The 20,358-nt window shown below is 53.8% G+C and overlaps 1 protein-coding gene across 1 annotated transcript in view; it reads right to left on the reverse strand.

Annotated features, from left to right (window-relative positions):
• CDH23 (cadherin related 23) overlaps nucleotides 1-20,358 on the reverse strand; it is a 334,982-nt gene that overhangs the window by 305,146 nt on the left and 9,478 nt on the right. The window contains exons 2-3 of the mRNA XM_054174778.1: nucleotides 15,385-15,456; nucleotides 11,619-11,696 (exon numbers count right to left, since the gene is read on the reverse strand). Of these exons, the coding sequence (XP_054030753.1) occupies nucleotides 11,619-11,696; nucleotides 15,385-15,451 (145 nt within the window). The 5' untranslated portion in view covers nucleotides 15,452-15,456. The remainder of the gene's footprint in view (nucleotides 1-11,618; nucleotides 11,697-15,384; nucleotides 15,457-20,358) is intronic.

Here is a 20,358-nt window from a genome sequence, read left to right on the forward strand (position 1 = left end):
TCAACAAGTTAATTTCCCTCAATGGGCCTTCTAATGACCAACAAGAGTCAGAGGGCTTGAGTTAAGGAGCTGGGATCCCCTCCTGGAAACAGTCCTCAAATATTGGTCTTCATTAAGGTCCTCTCACCACACTTAGAAAGGAGGCTGCTCCTCCCAGAGCACTCCAGAAGCCTGCAAACTGTGGTTTAAACAGCAAGTAGCTGTTGGGTGGTAGCATCACTTTCAATTAGCACTGAAGATGAAGGGGGTGGTCCTGTTGCTTCTCTTTCTGAAGGACAATCTCCACACCCCCCTCTTAAAAAAAGAAATCTCAGCCAGACACCAGCACACTCCTCTGGAGTTAGCCTTTGTAAAAGGCCAGATCAATTCTGCTGGCTGCACACAGACCCGGAGCCTGCTGGGCTGGTGAATCCACTCACACTGTCAGCCCAAAGGGACACAGAATCCCAGCATGGTAGGGGTTGGAAGGGACCTCTGGAGATCATCCAGTTCAACCCCCCTGCTAGAGCAGGGGCACCCACAGCTGCTTGCCCAGGATCACAACGTCCAGGAGTGTTTGGAAGCTCTCCAGAGGAGACTCCACAGCCTCTCTGGGCAGTGGAGCGGTGCCCAGCAACAGGAGAAGAGGTCATGGGCACAAATATGAACATAAGAAGTTCAATCTGAACCTGAGGAAGAACTTCTTTATTTTGAGGGTGGTAGAGCTCTAGAACAGGCTGCCCTGAGAGGTGGTGGAGTCTCTGTAAACCTGTCTGGCTACCACCCTGCTCTAGCAGGGGGATTGGACTAGATGATCTCCAGAGATCTCTCTCCAAATCCTATTGTTCTGTGATTCCCAAGCTCTCCATCCACACCAGTACCAGTGCCACCAAGATCTGCCAAAAGCACCTTCCAGCTTCTGCTAGAAACCAGCAAATCTTCTAGCAAGGACACCCTGTGCTGCCTTGCTCCCCACAAGGAGTTAACCCCAAGCTTTAAAGCCCTGTGCCCTTCTGAGGCATGCCTCCTTGGTCCCCAATTAGACCCTCATTAACAGTATGCCCACCATGTTTTCTGTGCCTTCTAACCCTGTGGTCCTCAAAGGTTAAACTAACATTCTCTTCTGAGCTTTAGCATTTAACCTTGAAAGACAACAGCAGATATACTGCAAGTGAGGAGGAGGAAGAAAAGGAGGTACCAAAGGGGTGGGGGGAAGGGTTCTGTGCTCAGACACCCATGGTCTCCCCTCCAAAGCTGTCCCCAACAGATGGCTCACACAAGCCTCGTGGATATCATGGTCAAAACAACTCCAGCACAGTTTAATCAGCCCCAAAGCATGCAGAGACCAGAGCCAGACACATTTTTCCCCCCCGCCTTCCAGTGATGCATTAAGGCAAGTGCCATCACGGAGGAGCCCAGCCACTGCAGATGCCTACAGCTGTGGGGACCAAATGAGCAGGCAGGGCTTAGCCAAGACAGCCCAGGCCCAATCACACACAGATAACCCTATCTGCAGCAGCAGCTTGAACGGCCCAGCAGCCCCAGGGACTCTACCTGGGTGCCAAAGCATCTGCGGTGCCCAGGACCAGAGCTGCAGTGGAAGGCTGTGGTGGAAGAGCTGATTGCTTTGCAATCTACAGCTACAGCACAGGGAGGATGGCAGCCTTCCCTGCCTGGAGAAGTAAAGCCCTTGGGCCTGGTCCTCACCTAGGATGGAGAATCAAGTCAAGTCATCCACACATTATCAGAGGCACATGCTGCCTCAGAGCCACGGGCAGGGTGACCCTGCCAGCTAAACATCAAGTTCTTCTTCCAGTCCTTTTGTGAGGCAACTTCAACTAGTTGCCCTGGAAGGCAAGAGGTGACACACACCAACCTTTACTCACCACCAGCCAACAGACCAGACCTACACTGCAGGGGTGCTCTACTACCCCTTGGTCCCACTGAGTAAGAGCCCCAACCTCCACGGGAACATGACCACCGCAGACCATTTTGGCCAAGGAGGTCTCGAAGAGCAAGGTTCAGCTCTGCCCCTCAGAACTTGCTGGAGGAACAGACACACATTTTGGAGTCCCTTAGCTGGTGTGGGATTCCCTCCAGAAAAAAATCAGCTTTCTTCTCAAATTCCTTCTCCTGCAAACAGAGGAGAAGGGCTGCTCAGAGGAGCTCACCCTGGAAGGGCTCCAGATTGCTCTGGGAAGGCACAGAGTTGCCTGCAGCAGAATAGAGTAGAATAGAATAGGAGTAGGTTGCAAAAGACTTTTGAGATCATCAAGTCCAACCTATCACCCAGCACCATCTAATCAACTAAACCATGGCATCAAGCATCCCATCCAGGCTCTTCCTAACCACCTCCAGGGATGGTGACTCCACCTCCCTGGGCAGCACATTCCAATGGCCAATCTCTCCTTCTATTAAGAACTTCTTCCTATCATCCAGCCTGAACCTCCCCTGGCACAGCTTGAGACTGTGTCCTCTTGTTCTGCTGCTGGCTGCCTGGCAGAAGAGACCAACCCCCACCTGGCTACAACCTCCCTTCAGGGAGTTGGAGAGAGCAAGAAGGTCTCCCCTGAGCCTCCTCCTCTCCAGGTTAAGCAACCCCAGCTCCTTCAGCCTCTCCTCACAGGGCTGTGCTCCAGACCCTGCACAGAAAGCCAAAGCAGAGGCAACAAAGCTCTCCTGTTCAGTGTCACAAGCCAGACTGGGAGCCTCAAACAACCCATGAGATGGCCAAGAGATGGCTAAGTGACCAAGCAAAGCTTCTTCCACCTGTGTGCTCCCCAGCACAACTTACGACTTGGTCAACAAAATCAAAGTGATTTAGAGGGCTCCAGCAGTCAGCCTCTCTCCTATTGTATTTAAGTGACACTCCTGCAACAGGACTGGGAGTCACCATCTGCAAGTCCCCACATCAGCAGGGTGAGGTTTTCTGGCAAGCTCTCAGAGGCTTACCCACCCTGCTCCCAAAACATGACCTATTTACGGCGCCTCGACCAGCTCAGCAAGAGCCGCACACAGCAAAGAGGGGGGGACAGAAGCACATCAAATTCCCTCTCAGTTATCTGCCTGGCTTTCTGAGCACAGTGAAGCCAGGGCATGAAGAGAACAGCCTGGGATCTCCTGGCAGAGGCATGAAGCTAAAGGGAAGGAATGAGGAGGCTCTGAGCAGAAAATGTAGCCCCTTACGTAGGACACTCGTCCTTAGAGTTTGAACCCCCTTCTGCCTCCTGTCGTGGTGATGTCCCCACCTCCCTCACAGGTGCTGTGCTCAGCAGCCCCCAGCCACCCACCCCTCCACTCCACAGTGGCACCAAGAGGCTGAGACAGGGAGCATGCAAGGCTTTCAGCCCCCCAAAACAGATTGAACACATCCAAGGGCCAGGTTCTGCACATTGGCCACAGCAACCCCAGGCAGTGCTACAGGCTGGGGGGTCAGAGTGGCTGAGAGCAGCCAGGCAGAGAGGGACCTGGGGGTGCTGGTTGATAGTAGGCTGAACATGAGCCTGTGGTGTGCCCAGGCAGCCAAGAGGGCCAATGGCATCCTGGCCTGCATCAGGAAGAGTGTGGCCAGCAGGAGCTGGGAGGTCATTGTGCCCCTGTACACTGCACTGGTTAGGCCACACCTTGAGTCCTGTGTCCAGTTCTGGGGCCCTCAGGTCAGGAAAGATGTTGAGATGCTGGAAGGTGTCCAGAGAAGGGCAACAAAGCTGGGGAGGGGTTTGGAGCACAGCCCTATGAGGAGAGGCTGAGGGAGCTGGGGTTGCTTAGCCTGGAGAAGAGGAGGCTCAGGGGAGACCTTCTTGCTCTCTCCAACTCCCTGAAGGGAGGTTGTAGCCAGGTGGGGGTTGGTCTCTTCTGCCAGCAGCAGAACAAGAGGACACAGTCTCAAGCTGTGCCAGGGGAGGTTTAGGCTGGAGGTGAGGAGAAAGTTCTTCCCAGTGAGAGTTGTTAGCCATTGGAATGTGCTGCCCAGGGAGGTGGTGGAGTCACCATCATTAGAGGTGGTTAGGAAGAGCCTGGATGGGGTGCTTGGTGCCATGGTTTAGATGATTAGGAGGTGTTGGATGATAGGTTGGACTCAATGATCTTGAAGGTCTCTTCCAACCTGGTCTACTCTATTCTATTCTATTCAGCCAGGCTCCGAGTGCTGAGCCAGCACCGCTGGGGGCTGTCATTCCTCAGCAGCTCTGGCCTCAGGACTTGCTGAGTGAGAGGTTCTCCATGGTCCTGTGCTGCCACGGGTTAACAAGTGGGAGGAGATGCTGAAGCTGCCAGCTTTGGGGGACCCTGGTGCTCAGGATCCTACCAGGTGGTGGAAGCTTCCTGGTGATGCTCGTAGGAAAACATCTCCAGCAAGCTGGTGGGATGGAGAGTCGAGAACCTCAGCTGCAGGCTCTCCTGCCCAAAATAACTAAGGGAATCAAACAGCAGCCAGCCTTGGCAGAAGCCCTGGGGGAGCCCAGCCTCCCCACCTGCCAGCTATCCCAGGCACCTTTCCCAGCTTCTCCTGCATCTCCTCACGCTCACATTGCCTGGGGTGGGGTGGTCAAGCCTTGCAACTACCTCCTGGCAGGTTTTCCACTCTGTCACGCACTGCTCAGCTTCAGCAGGCTTTACAGAGTAGCTCAGCCCTCCAAATTACAGCCAGAGAATGGTTTGGCTTGAAAGGGACTTCAAAGACCATCCTGTAGTTCCAACCCCCCTGCCACAGGCAGGGTCACCTCCCACTAGCCCAGGCTGCTCAAGGCCTCATCCAGCCTGGCCTTGAACACCTCCAGGGAGAGGGCATCCACAGCTTCCCTGGGCAGCCTGTTCCAGTGTCTCACCACCCTCACTGCAAAGAATTTCTTCCTAATCTCCAGTCTCCATCTCCCCTCTTCCAGCTCCAAACCGTTGCCCCTTGCCCTATCGTTGCAAGCTCTTGTGAAAACATCCCTCCCTCAGCTTTCTTGTAGGTCCCTTTCAAGTACTGGAAGGCTGCTCTGAGGTTTCAAGCAAGGCATCCAGGACCAAAACCAGATGGGCAGGAGGGACACATTCCCCCCCAGCCCAAGCAGGTAACCAGGGCCCTGGCACGGTGTGGCTGGGGAGCAAAGCCAAGAGCGCTGCTCCGAGCTCGGGTGCAGCTGCAACACGGTGATTAAAGCATTCCCCACTCTTTTAAGACAACATTATTCCAGTGGTGCTCAAGTGTTATCGCTAGGATGAAGGGGAAGTGGAATTGCACTCGTCTGAATGGCCTCTTTTGTCATGCATTTTGCAAGGCGTTGAGGCATGAAAGCTTTCAGAGAGGCTCGGGCTGAATCCAGCTAGGTGGTAACGAAGGCTACTTACAGACCTGACGTGATGGATCATCTTCATTTCCCCACTCCTGTCCTGCCTACAGCAAACCCATTTGCTGGGCAATTAGGCTCCAGCCATTACATTATGCTAAGATGTTCCTCCTGCAGCTGGAGGGGGAGAACCCCAACCGAGAAACCCAGAGCACTGCCTGCCCATCCCCACCTGCTGACATGGCAAAGGTTTGGGGGTGCTGGGGGAGGAGAAGCTCAACAGGAGCCAGCAGTGAGCACCTGCAGCCCAGAGAGCCAAGCAGAGCCTGGGCTGCAGCAAGAGAAGTGTGGCCAGCAGGGCAAGGAGGGTGATTCTCCCCCTCTGCTCAGCTCTGGTGAGAGCCTACCTGGAGTACTGCAGCCAGTTCTGGAGCCCCTAGTACAAGAGGGATCTGGAGGTGCTGGAAAGTGTCCAGAGAAGGGCCATGAGGATGAGCAGAAAGCTGGAGCTCCTCTCCTAGGAGGACAGACTGAGGGAGTTGGGGCTGTTCAGTCTGGAGAAGACAAGGCTCCGAGGAGACCTCATTGTGGCCTTCTAGTATGTGAAAGGGGCTACAAGAAAGCTGGGGAGGGACTTCTGAGGGTGTCAGGGAGTGATAGGACTGGGGGAATGGAGCAAAACTAGAAGTGGGTAGGTTGAGATTGGCTGTGAGGAAGAAGTTGTTCCCCAGGAGGGTGGTGAGAGCCTGGCACAGGTTGCCCAGGGAGGTGGTGGAAGCCTCCTGCCTGGAGCTGTTTGCAGCCTGTGAGCAACCTGCTGTAGTGTGAGGTGTCCCTGGGCATGGCAAGGGGGTTGGAACTGGCTGAGCCTTGAGGTCCCTTCCAACCCTGACAATTCTGTGGTTCTATAATTCTCTGATACTGGTAACCCCAACCTGCTGCAATGCCACATCCCCAGCAGGCCACAGTGAACACCACACATTGCCAGAGACTTCCAGCAACTCACCCAGCACTGATATCTACACCACTCTCCCTTACCTGTAGTCCTCTAAAAGGTTTGGGATTAAACCAAATGGTCCTTGCAATGATTTTCCTTAAGGCAGTGAGCAGCACAATAAAGATTAAGTCTCCTTCCTGCAAACTCTTCCTCTAAGGGCTGTTAACCTGGCAGTGCTGCTTCTGCTGGAGTTCCCAGCACAGGAAAAGCATGGACCTGTTGGAACAGATCCAGAAGAGGCCACAAAAGTCATCCAAGGGCTGGAATTCCCCTGCTGTGAGGACAGGCTGAGAGAGTTGGGGCTGATCCCCAGCAGTGTGGGCAGCAGGGGGAGGGAGAGGATTCTGCCCCTCTGCTCCATTCTGTTGAGACTCCACCTGCAGTGCTGGGGCCAGCTCTGGAGTCCTGAGCACAGGAGAGACGTGGACCTGTTAGAACCAGAGGAGGCCACAGCAATGATGGGAGGGCTGGAAGCCCTCTGCTGTGAGGCCAGGCTGAAAGAGTTGGGGTTGTTCAGCCTGGAGAAGACTCCAGGGAGACCTACTGGTGGCCTTTCAGTAGAGCCATAGAAATTGTTAGGGTTGGAAAGGAGCTCAAGGAACATCCAGTTCCAACCCCCTGCCATGGGCAGGGACACCTCACACTACAGCAGGTTGCTCACAGCCACATCCAGCCTGGCTGCAAACACCTCCAGGGATTAAGCTTCCACCATCTTCCTGGGCAACCTCTTCCAGTGTCTCAGTACTTAAAAGAAGCAATAAGACAGCTGAGGAGAGACTTGTGAGCAGGGCTTGCTGTGACAGGACAAGGGGTGGGCATGGGTTTGAACTAAAAGAGGGAGATTCAGACTAAAGAAAGGGGAGAAATGTGTTACACTGAGGCTGGTGAGGCCCTGGCTGCCCAGAGAGGTGATAGATGCTCCATCTCTAGGAACATGACAGGTGAGGTTGTTTGGGGCTTTGAGCAACCTCATCTAGTGGAGGATAGAGTAGAGTAGAGTAGAGTAGAGTAGAGACCAGGTTGGAAGAGACCTTCAAGATCATGGTGTCCAACCTATCATCCAACACCACCTAATCAACTAAACCATGCACCCAAGCACCCTATCAAGTCTCCTACTGAACACCTCCAGTGATGGTGACTCCACCACCTCCATGTCCCTGCTGGCTGCAGGGGGGTTGGACTGGATGCCCTTTAGAGGTCCCTTCCAACCCAGCCCATCCCACGAGTCTATCTGATTAAAACACACAGCAATACAGCTACTGGCAGCTGCTTTGAACCCTCCTGATGCCCCACCTCCCTTGTGCCACCACAGCTCAACCACTCATCCCTTTTCTCCTCCTCTCCAGGCATCTCCCTCTTCTCCTGCAATCTCTTCCATGGCTCTCTCCTTCCCGCAGCTCGCGCCTGCCGTCCCCTCCGGCCGCGTGCGCACGTGCAAGGCTGCCTTTCCTCCTGGGTGAGAGCAGCAACCAGAGGGTCAGCCCACCTGAAAATTGCTCTCCTAGGACCTAAGTGAAACAGATGGGCATTGATGATGTTTGGGGAGAAATTAATCAGCCTGGACCGGCGGCAGCGCCAGCAGCTCCCTCGGCCCAATCTCGCCTAATGAGTTCCGAGCTCTCTGTCTTAATAGCTCCTGACAAGACTAATTTACTCATGTAAGTGATTAGAGGGGGGAATGATCTCTTAATTGTTGCTTAAGGTTCCTTTTGGCATGGCAGGCAGGCAGCAGGGACTGCTGGCTTTGGGGTGAGGTGAGGCTGTGCCCAGGGATGCTGTAGGGAGGGGAGGAGGGGGCGGCTCTGGGCTTTCACCCAGTGCCACAGCGATGAGCACTTGTGTCTTCCTTTCTGAGCTCTGGTAGCTTTTCCCAGGCAGGAGGCACAGAATCCTAGAACCAACCAGCTTGGAAAAGACCTCAGAGATCATCAAGTCCAACCTATTACCTAATACCTTACACCTCCTGACAACTAAACCATGGCTCCAAGTGCCAGATCCAAGCCTGTTTTGAACACCTCCAGGGATGGGGACTCCACCACCTCCCTGGGCAGCACATTCCAATGGCTAACAACTCTCTCAATCACTCTTTCTGGGAAGAACTTTCTCCTCACCTTGAGCCTAAACCTCCCCTGGCACAGCTTGAGACTGTGTCCTCTTGTTCTGCTGCTGGTTGCCTGGGAGAAGAGACCAACCCCCACCTGGCTACAACCTCCCTTCAGGGAGTTGGAGACAGCAAGAAGGTCTCCCCTGAGCCTCCTTTTCTCCAGGCTAAGCAAGCCCAGCATCACACCCTGGTCTGCTACTCACTCAGGATTTAAGGCAGGTGTTTCCAGATGAAACCTTTTTGGTTTGTTTGGGTTTTTTTCACTAATAAGCCTAGCCCAGAAGGCACCTACCAAACCCAGCAGAACCACAGGGGCTGGAAGAGACCTCTGGAGATGATCATCCAGTCCAACCCTGCTGCTAAAGCAGGGACACCCACAGCAGCTTGCCCAGGATCACAATGGCCAGCTGGGGTTGGAACCTCTCCAGAGAAGGAGACTCCATCAACCTCCCTGGGCAGCCTTCTCCAGGGCTCCAGCACCCTCACACCAAAGAAGTTTTTCCTCGTGTTCAGATGAAACCTCCTGGGTTCTGCTTTGTGGCTGTTGCCCCTTGTGCTGTCACTGGGCACCACTGAGAACAATCTGGCTCTACCCTCTTGACCCTTGTCCTTTAGCTATTGATCAGCTCCCCTCTGGGGCTGCTCTTCTCCAGGCTCAACAGCCCCAGGGCTCTCAGCCTTTCCTCCTCACAGAGATGCTCCAGGCCCCCCAGCATCTTTGGAGCATCCACTGGGCTCTCACCAGTAGTTCCCTGTCTCTCTTGAACTGGGGAGCCAAGAACTGGACCCAATACTCCAGATGTGACCTCACTAGGGCAGAGCAGAGAAGACCCTCCCTTGCCCTGCTGGCCACACTCATCTTATTGCACCCCAGGAGACTGCTGGATTGCTTTGACACAGGAGCAAGCAAACACAGCAAGGCTGTTTGTCAACATTTTTCCAGGCTGCCATTTCCCTCTGGAGCATCCAACCCCAAAATCCCAGGGTGCTGATAGACTTAAGAGTGCATTTCATTTCTGCACAGCCTAATACAAAGCTTTCCAAAAGGAAAGGAGAGGGGGGGGGGGGGGGGGGGGGGGGGGGAATAGCAATAATGAAAAGATATAAAAATTCAACCCCCCAAAGTAATTCCAGGAACAATTTTACTTGCACAGCATCTGACTGGCAAGCAGGCTGGCAGAAATCTGCCCCCATTTGCTGCCAAAATAGGAGCTGAGGCCAATTCCCCTAAGGTATTTCAAGCTCAAGTGCTTCAAGAGCAGGGTACTCGGTGAGGAAGTGTTTCCATTATGCTCTTCCCAGCAGCTCCTGCACAGCTGTTCCCTTCCCTAGGACTCATCCAGGGCACATCCAGCCCTAAGTGTGTTTGCAGGGACACCAGCACCTGAAGGGGCAGGGAGCACGCAGCCAAGCCAAAGCAAAGCAACCTGGTGGGATGTGACCTGGAAGGGGTAGAGTTGCTGAAAGCAGCTGTGAAAAATGACATGGATGCAAGTCAGTAGGCAGGGGGAGGGGGGCAGGGAGGGAGGAAAGGAAAGAAAATTACAACTAAATTGCAATGGAGTCAGGTTGTTCCTTTCCTGACATTGCTCACAGCTTGTCTTCTGCAGTGCTCTGGGTAAAGGCACCTGAGAGGCACTTCTCAGTGTTATTTCCCACAGCAAACAAACCTCAGCCTCACTACAAGACAAAAGACTGCAGGCAGCCAAACTGCAGGCCCAACAAGCTTCCTCCTGAGGAGAAGCTCACCTGCTCAGCCAGGAGCTTCCACAACACCCATCCAAACCTCACCACCAAGACTCCGCATCCTGCCTGCTTGCTCTGACATTCCAGAAGCAGGACACCACAGGCTGCAAAAAAGGGTACTCAGCACTGGTCAGGACACACCTGGAGTCCTGTGTCCAGTTCTGAGCCCCTCAAGTTAGGAAAGATGTTGAGATGCTGGAAGGTGTCCAGAGAAGGGCAACAAAGCTGGGGAGGGGTCTGGAGCACAGCCCTGGGAGGGGAGGCTGAGGGAGCTGGGGTTGCTTAGCCTGGAGAGGAGGAGGCTCAGGGGAGACCTTCTTGCTGTCTACAACTCCCTGAAGGGAGGTTGTAGACAGGTAGGGGTTGGTCTCTTCTCCCAGGCAAGCAGCACCAGAACAAGAGGACACAGTCTCAAGCTGTGCCAGGGGGAGGTTTAGGCTGGATGGTAGGAAGAAATTCTACACAGCAAGAGAGATTGGCCATTGGAATGTGCTGCCCAGGGAGGTGGTGGAGTCCCCATCCCTGGAGGTGTTTAGGAGGAGACTTGATGGGGTGCTTGGTGCCATGGTTTAGTTGATTAGATGGTGCTGGGTGATAGGTTGGACTTGATGATCTCAAAGGTCTTTTCCATCCTGGTTAATTCTATTCTATTCAAAGGGACACCCCTAGAATCATAGAATCAATAAGGTTGGCAGAGACCTCAAAGATCATCAAGTCCAAGCTGTCACCACAGACCTCAGGGCTACTAAACCATGGCACCAAGTTCCACATCCAATCCCCTCTTGAACACCTCCAGGGATGGGGACTCCACCACCTCCCTGGGCAGCACATTCCAACAGCTAACAACTCTCTCTGGGAAGAACTTCTCACCTCCAGCCTAAACCTCTCCTGGCACAGCTTGAGACTGTGTCCTCTTGTTCTGGTGCTGGCTGCCTGGGAGAAGAAACCAACCCCCACCTGGCTACAACCTCCCTTCAGGTAGGTGTAGAGAGCAAGGTGGTCTCCCCTGCCTCAAGAAAAGAGAGAAGCCTCAGCTGGAAGCCCTCCTTGAGCCAAGCAGTCCCTTGAAGAGACCTCTCCAGAGTGCTCCAACCTTTGCCAGCTCCCAGTGTGACTTAGGTGGGGCAAGAGCCAGGGGGTCCTCCTCGGGCTGCGTGGTGGAAGGCAGCAGCTGATGCGAGAAGGGGCTTTGGGCAGCCTCCCTCCCAGCCACCCTCCGCTCCCAATCGATTCCTCCCCTATTAAAAGCCAGTCAGGAGCTCTGATTGAAGAGCAGAAGTTTAATGGACTGAGAGGCTGGAAGGAGGCCGAGAGCGCCCGAGTCGATTGCTGCCTTTGCTGAAACCCAATCCCCAGCTCAACAAAGAAAGGACAATCAGCCACACCTGCCCATCAACACAAAGACACACACCACCACCCCCTTTTTCCCCTTCCTTTTTTAAAGGCTTTGCCATCATGGGGTTGCCAGCAGCAGCCCCCCCCCCCAACCCCCCTTGCCCAGGGGTGCACCTCCACTTACCCACAGGAGTGTCCTCGTTGATCAGCAGGTAGGTGTCAAAGAAGTAGTTGATGAAGTAGGGCAGACGATTGCCCTGGCCTGGGTAAAGGACAAAAGCAAGTTGTTATTGCCCTGCCAGGGCATGGGGGAGAGGCTCTGGGCACACAGAGATCACAGAACATTAGAGGTTGGAAGGGACCTGCAGAGATCAATCATCCACCCCAACCCCGCTCCCAGAGCGGCGTCACCTAAGGGTCACTGGCACAGGAATGCATCCAGGTGGGTTTGGAAAGCCTCCAGAGAAGGAGACTCCACAACCTCTCTGGGCAGCCTGCTCCAGGGCTCTGACACCCTCACTGCAAAGAAGTTTCCCTTCATATTGAGGCAAAACCTTCTGTGTTCCTGTTTGTATCCATTGATCCTTGGCTTATCACTGTGCACCACCCAAAAGAGCTTGGCCCCCTCCCCTTGTCCCCCACCCCTCAGCTATTGATAGGCATTGATCAGATCCCTCTCAGCCTTCTCTTCTCCAGACTAAACAGCCCCAGGGCTCTCAGTCTCTCTCCTCAGGGGAGATGCTCAAGTCCCCTGATCATCCTCCTGGCTCTCTGCTGGACTCTCTCCAGCAGGTGTCTGTCTCTCTTGGACTGGGGAGCCCAAAACTGGACACAGGATCCCAGATGTGTTATCAGCAGGGCAGAGTAGAGGGGGAGAGCCACCTCCCTAGCCCTGCTGGCCACACTATCCTTGTTGCACCCCAGGATCCCCTTGGCTCTCTCTCACCAGGGCACATTGCTGTCCCATGCAGAGCTTGCTGTCCACCAGCACTCCAAGGTCTTTCTGGGAGAAGAGACCAACCTCCACCCTGGCTACAACCTCCCTTCAGGTAGTTGTAGAGAGCAATAAGGATTAACACTTGCTCTTTGTTCTCATGGTTGAGAGTCTTTCTCTTTGTCAGCCATCCCAGTCCCAGTGTGCCTCCCCTCTCCCACCACCTTTTCCTCTGATTGCCTCTTTTTGCCTTCAATTGAATCAGAATTGTTAGGGTTGGAAGGGACCTCAAAGATCACCCAGTGCCAACCCCTCTGCCATGCCCAGGGACACCTCACACTGCAGCAGGTTGCTCACAGCCACCTCCAGCCTGGCTGCAAACATCTCCAGGCAGGAGGCTTCCACCACCTCCCTGGGCAATCTGTGCCAGGCTCTCACCACCCTCATGGGGAACAACTTCTTCCTCACAACCAATCTGCTGTTTGCTTCAGGCAAAGGGATAACAAACCCTCCCCTAACCCTGTTACACTCTGCCACCACCCTCAAAACATGTAGATGGGGCACATAGATGGTTTAGTGGGCATGGTGTTGTTGGCTTGATGGTTGGACTCAGTGATCTCAAGAGGTGGTTTTTCAGCCAGAACAATCTTAGGGTTCTATGCCTTGTGCTTCAGCAGCTCACCTCAAGGCAGCAAAAACCAGACTAAATTTCACTGCTGCCTTGTCCTGGATGGAGGGAGAAGTTCCCAACACCTTTTAGGCACAGGTCCCAGCTGTGCTCCCACACAAACCTGCTCAGCACCCTTGGGAAAGCTACTCAGGGGCACAGAACAACCTGAGCTCCCCCAGGGCTCCCTCTGCAGCACGAGAGGGGTTTTCAGCAGCGTCCTCTTTCCTGAGGCAGCAGGTTTGCTCAGGCACCCCGAGAAGTGGGACAGCACTGGAGGCAGAGCACTCTTGCAAAGGCACATTTAAATCTCAGCCTCTGGAGTTAAGAAAAGGAGAAGGACCCTAACAAAATGGGTTACTCAGAGCTGATGGCATCACTGGGGGCTTCAAAGCGTGCTCATAGCTGGCTGCTGTGCTGGCAACCAGCAGGCTTTGAAGGGGGCAGATGAGGCTCCAACACCTCAAGCAAGGCCCTTCCCACTGACTTCTGCAAACCATTTCATCTCAAAACACCTCCAGGGATGGCAACTCCACCACCACCCTGGGCAGCACATTCCAATGGCCAATCTCTCTTTCTGAGGAACTTCTTCCTCACCCCCAGCCTAAACCTCCCCTGGTGCACTTGAGACTGTGTCCTCTTGTTCTGGGGCTGGGTGCCTGGCAAAAGAGACCAACCCCCTCCTGGCTACAACCTCCCTTCAGGGAGTTGGAGACAGCAAGAAGGTCTCCCCTGAGCCTCCTCTTCTCCAGGCTAAGCAACCCCAGCTCCCTCAGCCTCTCCTCACAGGGCTGTGCTCAAGGCCTCTCCCCAGCTTTGTTGCCCTTCTCTGGACACCTTCAAGAGTGAGTCTCAATGTCCTTCTTAAACTGAGGGGCCCAGAACTGAACACAGAACTCAAGGTTTGGCCTGACCAGTGCTGAGTCCAGAGGCACAATGACTTCCCTGCTGCTGCTGGCCACGCAGGCTACACTTGCCCCAACACCACAAGCAGGAGGAGATTGACTGTGCTTGTCAGTCCCAGCTAATGTCCCCTTCTGACTGCTTAATCAGGCTGCCAATCTGGGCAAGCCACCTTGAGGCTTTAGTGGGGGGGGAAAAACAGGGATAAACCAGCTTCTGTTCCAAAGGGCACAGTGCTATCAACTGGGCACACTCTCACTATTGTTTATCAGCAAGCACCACACAGGCACAGACCCCACACACACCCCCCAGCCACCCCATTGATGCACCAATCCCAATTTTCACGGGGCTTTGCTGTGTGCTGACAGTGTTTATGCACCCCTTGACGTGCCAAAAAGCAGCCCCAGAGCCACATTTGCTACACCAGAAGCTTGGTTGTCCCACCAGCTCCCACCCAAGCAGCCAGGCTGGACCTCATAAGCCCCTGCCAGAAGCCAGCGTGCCAAGGGAAGAGCAGAAAGCATCCCCTTCCTGGGGTTAAAGCACAGTGATGGGAGGAAAGCTCTGCCTGCCTGAACTCCTGCCCTTCCCTCCAGCTGGAATCAGCAAAGAGGTTTGGTACCTTGGAGAGGAGTCTTTTCCCCACACAGTGCATATCAAAGCAAGTCTGGGTGATCATTTTGCTGCTGAAAGCACAAGGAGAGCACTGCCAGTAAGACCTCTACTGTTGAACAGCTAACAAGCTTCTGGTTTCCAGCCATGCCTTTTATCCACTCCCCCTGATTCCCTTCAGGCTTTTATTTATCTGCCACATCTATCACCAGCAGCTTGACTTTGGGTACCCACATCTGGAAGCTGCTGAGGTCTCCTCACCAAGACATGCCAGGAGGAACATCCATCACCTTTGGGTTCATGAGGGCTCTTTGCTTCTCCAAGCCTCTTCCCACTCACACTACCCTCTCCCTGGAAGGGCCAGCAGGGGCTCCTCCAAGCCTCTTCCCACTCACACCACCCTCTCCCAGGAAGGGCCAGCAGAGGCTGTGCAGGGAAGGTGGCTGCCCAGGAGCACAATGTGCAGGTCCCCAGGAGTGCACCTGATGCAGGTGGGGGATCTGCTCCCTCACACCAGCCACATCCCCCTTGTCCCTATCACCACAGTCATGATGATCTGCTTTCAGATCTTCAACTGGAGACCCAAACCAGAGCAGATGTTAACCTTGGGCCTCACAAACATGAGTCTCTCTGCCTTCAAATATTCATGAGGAGGTCCCAAAGACAGCAGATATTGCCCTTGTGCCCCCCAAATATGAACACAGAATTAACAGGTTGGGAAAGACCTTTGAGATCACTGAGTCCAACCTATCACCCAACACCATATAATCCACCCAAGCAGGGAGAGGAGGGTAGAGAGGCAAGCATGGCACTAGCCAGAGCATGATGACTTACCCAGAGAGACCAGCTCCAGGAGCAGCAGGGGAAGCAGAAAGTTGCCAGCAGCAGCGTGACACTTCATGGTTCCTGCCAAAGGAGAAAGGCAGCAATCAAGAGCAGTGCTTAATGGATATCACTTTGTCTGCCAAAGGCAGGTTTGGGGATGCAGCCCCCACCCCAGCTTGCACCTTAGTGCCCTGGCACCACAGGAGGACACCCAGGAGATCAACATTTGTGTGAATGTTTCCAACAAGACACTTCACCCAAGAGTGCCACCACCACGTTCTTGGTTTGGGCAGCCCAAAGCATCCTCTTGGACAGCACCAAACTGAAACCAGGATTCACTTGGTGTAAGTGAGGTGGGTTGCATTTATTCCCCCCTCTCCCCCCCTTTCCAAAGTCTACTTGCTTATCTTGCTTGAGGGGGGAAGCCAGGGTGACCTCTGTGGTCAGGATGGAAGCAGAAGCAGCCCCAGCTGAGACAAGCTGCTCAAGCACCAAGTGAGATGTTGAGGGTAAGAGAGAGCTGCTGCAGCCCAGGGGTGATGAAGCAACAGGCCACCTGCAGTGGGATCTGAGATCTTTTGGCAGAGCTGTGTGGGAAGCTTAACACTGAATTCCTGAAGGGGCACCAGGGCTTAGGAGGAACTTCTTCACTCTGAAGGTCACAGAGCACTGGAGCAGGCTGCCCAGAGAGGTTGTGGAGTCTCCTTCTCTGGAGACTTTCAAGACCCTTCTGGATGTGTTCCTGTGTGACCTGTGCTGGATTCTATGGTCCTGCTCTGGCAGGGGGGTTGGATTTGATGATCTCCTGAAGGTCCCTTTCCAACCCCTAACATCCTGTGAAAGCAGAGCTCCTCAAACCACCCAGGTGGCTGCAAAACTGGCACAGTGCAAGAGCAACAGGAGCAGGCAGGCTTGCAACCGTGTCCTCATCCCACTCTGCCTCTCACATTTCCCCAGCTTCACATTTGATACAGCACACCACTCCTCGCCACAAGGAGACAAAAGAAAGGCTAAGAGGCAGCTGCTTAGCACAGCCACATCCCCACTGCTTTGCAGATCATGCAACATGAAGAACCAAGCCCACAAAAGCTCAGCCAAGTCCCCCCCCTTTTGCAAGGGAGTTCACACAGGCAGTGTTTTAAACCATTCCACCCTGGAGGCAAGTTGAAATCATCTCTGCTACGCAACAGGAACTCCCAGGCAGCTCTCTCAGAGCCTGAATCAGATAGGACATCTCAGTGACACATCTCTGGAGCTCTCCAGAGAATGGGTAGGGGTTGGAAGGGACCTATGGAGGTCACAAACTCCAACCCCCCCTGCCAGAGCAGGGTCACCTGGAGCAGGTTGCACTAGGAAGGTTTGGAACCTCTCCAGAGAAGGACACTCCACAACCTCACTGAGCAGCCTGTTCCACTGCTCCAATGCCCTCACAGGACAGAAGTTTTGCCTCATGTTGAGGTGGAACTTGCTGTGTTCCAGTTTGCATCCATTGCCCCCTTGTCCCATCACAGGGCACCACTGCAGAGAGCCTGGCACCCACCCTCCAGAGATTTGTAAGCACTGAGAAGATTCCCACTCAGTTTTTTGGGTTGGTTTGTTTGGTTGGGTTTTGGTGGGCTTTTTTAATCATAGAATCAACCAGGTTGGAAAAGACCTTTGAGATCATCAAGTCCAACCTATCACCTCATGACTAACTAAACCATGGCTCCAAGTGCCACATCCAATCTCCTCTTGAACACCTCCAGGGATGGGGACTCCACCACCTCCCTGGGCAGCACATCCCAATGGCCAATCTCTCTTTCTATGAAAAACTTCTTCCTAACATCCAGCCTAAACCTCCCCTGGCACAGCTTGAGACTGTGTCCACTTGTTCTGGTGCTGCTTGCCTGGGAGAAGAGACCAACCCCCACCTGGCTACAACCTCCCTTCAGGGAGGTGGAGAGAGCAAGAAGGTCTCCCCTGAGCCTCCTCTTCTCCAGGCTAAGCAACCCCAGCTCCCTCAGCCTCTCCTCCAGACCCCTCCCCAGCTTTGTTGCCCTTCTCTGGACACCTTCCAGCATCTCAACATCTTTCCTAAACTGAGGGGCCCAGAACTGGACACAGGACTCAAGGTGTGACCTAACCAGTGCTGAGCCCAGGGGCAGAATGACCTCCCTGCTCCTGCTGGCCACACTGTTCCTGATCCAGACCAGGATGCCATTGGTCTTCTTGGCCCCCTGGGCACACTGCTGGCTCATGTTCAGCCTACTATCAAATCAACCAGTACCCCCAGGTCCCTCTCTGCCTGGCTGCTCTCCAGCCACCCTGACTCCAGCCTGCAGCACTGGAAATGCCATTAACTTTCTTCTGAGGCCCTCTCAGGCCAAGTGAGCAGGAATGTGATGGCTTTGTGGGTTTGTTCCCAGCTTCACAGACCATGCTTGAAAAGCAAGGGGGCAGTGGAGAAAGGAAAAAAAAAAACCAAACCATTTTAGGTGATGTAGAGATAAAAGGCAGCTGACAGCATCTCCTTCTTTCCCCCTCCCCCCCCCCCTCCAGTGTCAGGATAAATCTAAATATTGTGGATTCCCAGTCAGTCACTTCATTATGTAAGTAATTGCCTGAAATGTCATTTTGATTTTGTCTGTCTTCATTAATGCTGCAGCTCTCCACTGGTTCTTCACTGCAATATTGCAAATTCAGGGGGTGGGATCCAGAAGCCTCCAGGGAGAGCTGAAAAATTGTGACTGAGAGCGTGTAAAATCTGCACCTTCTCTGCCCTGAAAGAGGCTCTTTGTAGGGAGCCCTTGGTGCAGTTTCCAGCATAATGATGTCTCTGGGCAAGACATCTCTGGGAAGTGAGCTGTTGGCTCCTGGCTGCAAAAGCACTAATGTTAAACCAGAGATTTCCCAGTCCGCTGGCAACCACTCCCCAGGGGCATGGGAAGCAGCTGACAGAGCCACATTAAATGGTGATGGATGGGAACTGGAGGAACCTCCACCACTGAAACACTACTCTGCAAAGGACTTCAGGGTTTAGGAACCAGCTCTGATTGAGCAAAGCTTTTCCAGCCTACTTGCTCCACGTGCCTGGTGAGACCACACCTGGAGTGTTGTGTCCAGCTCTGGGCTCCCCCACTGCAAGAGGGACAGGGATATGCTAGAGAGAGTCCAGCAGAGGTTATGAGGATGATGAAGGGACTGGAACAGCTGTCTGCTGAGGAGAGGCTGGGAGACCTGGGGCTGTTCCATCTGGAGAAGATAAAATTGGAGAGAGCACCTGATCAATGCCTCCAAACCTCTGAGGAGTGGGTGTCAAGGATAAAGGAGCCAGGCTCTTTTCAGTGGTGTCCTGTGACAGGACAAGGGGCAACCGACACAAGCTGGCACACAGGAGGCTCCACCTCAGCATGAGGAGAAACTTCTTTACAGTGAGGGTGACAGAGCTCTGGAGCAGGCTGCCCAGAGAGGTTGTGGAGTCTCCTCCTCTGGAGACTTGCAATACCTGTCTGGAGGTGTTCCTGGGTGGCCTGCCCTAGGTGATCTGCTTTGGCAGGGGGCTTGGACTCAATGACCTCCAGAGGTCCCTTCCAACCCCTACCATTCTGTGGTTCCATGAAATGCCTCCTTCCCAAGCCTATCTCCTTCCCAGGGAGATGCTCTGGTAAGGGCCACCACCAAGCTTGGGAACTGTTTGGAGGGGATTTTTTTGGATGCTTTTACAGCATCACTGCAAAGATGCCACCTGCTTAACTAACCAAACAGAGCCTGGCTGCAACATGCTCCAACCCTTGGCACACATAAACCCACGTGGATGCCAGGCTGGATGTGGCTCTGAGCAACCTGACCTAGTGTGAGGTGTCCCTGCCCATGGCAGGGGGGTTGGAACTAAATGATCCTTGAGGTCTCTTCCAACCCTAACAATTCTCCCTTGAGGTCCCTTCCAACCCCTGCTACTCTATGATTCCAAGTGAAGTCAGCTCTGAGAGCCTTCTAGCATCTCACCTGGAGATGCTCCCTCTCCTCAAGTCTGGGCCACATATTGCTCTTGAGGTGGTTAAACCTCAGCTTCCAGGCTGGGCACCTGTACTGGTTGCTTCTAAACTGCACTGCTGGGGCGCTTGGGTACGACAGCAGCCACACAAAACACCTTGAATCGCTTCCACCGTCAGACCAGCAGCTTCTGTGCCTTGCTGGCAGAGATGATCTCCCATTTGAACTGCTGCTGACACCTTTAATCAATCCCCAAGCCCCCAGCTCCTCCCCCCACCCCTCATCTGGTCTTCCCTTCCCCAAACAGCACCGTGACACTTGCACCTCAAAATTTATTGTGGCTGTGTTCACTCTGTGCTGTTCTGGGAGCGTAAAGAAGAAATGAAAGCATAAATCAGAGCAGCTCCCCAACAGCTTCCATCTGAAGAATCTGCACAAGCCTTCCTTGGGCTAGAGGACCTCCAAAGATCCCTTCCAAGCCCTGCTGCTCTAGGATTCCCCAAAAGCACCCCCTCAAAACCCTCTCTCCTCCAAGAGGGCAGCCCTGCAGCCAGCACTGCTCACCTGCAACGTTTGCTCCTTCAAAAGCAGAGAGGAAATCCCTGAGATGTTACCAGGATCCCATTGTGCCCACAGCATGCAGCCAGCTGCTGGAAAAACCCTTTCCTCTCAGCACAGCATCCATGCCCACTGCCCCCAAGACCCTCTTTCTATGACTTTCTAGTCATAGAGCTGTTTCAATTGGAAAAGACCTCCAAGGTCTTTGAGTCCAACCTTCAACCTAAGACCCCCAGGGCCTATAGGAACAGTAGATGCTCTCTGAGCTCCCTTCCAAGCTAAACCATTCTTTGATCCAAGAGGGAACAAACAGAAGCAAAATGGGAAATGGTTTGAAGCTGAGGGAGAGTAGCTTTAGACTGGATCCTAAGAAGTTCTTCACTTGAGGGTGGTGAGACTCTGGAACAAGTTGCCCAGGGAGGCTGTGAATCCCTCCTCTCTAGGGGTGTTGTG

Source organism: Dryobates pubescens, chromosome 30 (genome assembly GCF_014839835.1).
Source record: "Dryobates pubescens isolate bDryPub1 chromosome 30, bDryPub1.pri, whole genome shotgun sequence".
Taxonomy (NCBI): domain Eukaryota; kingdom Metazoa; phylum Chordata; class Aves; order Piciformes; family Picidae; genus Dryobates; species Dryobates pubescens.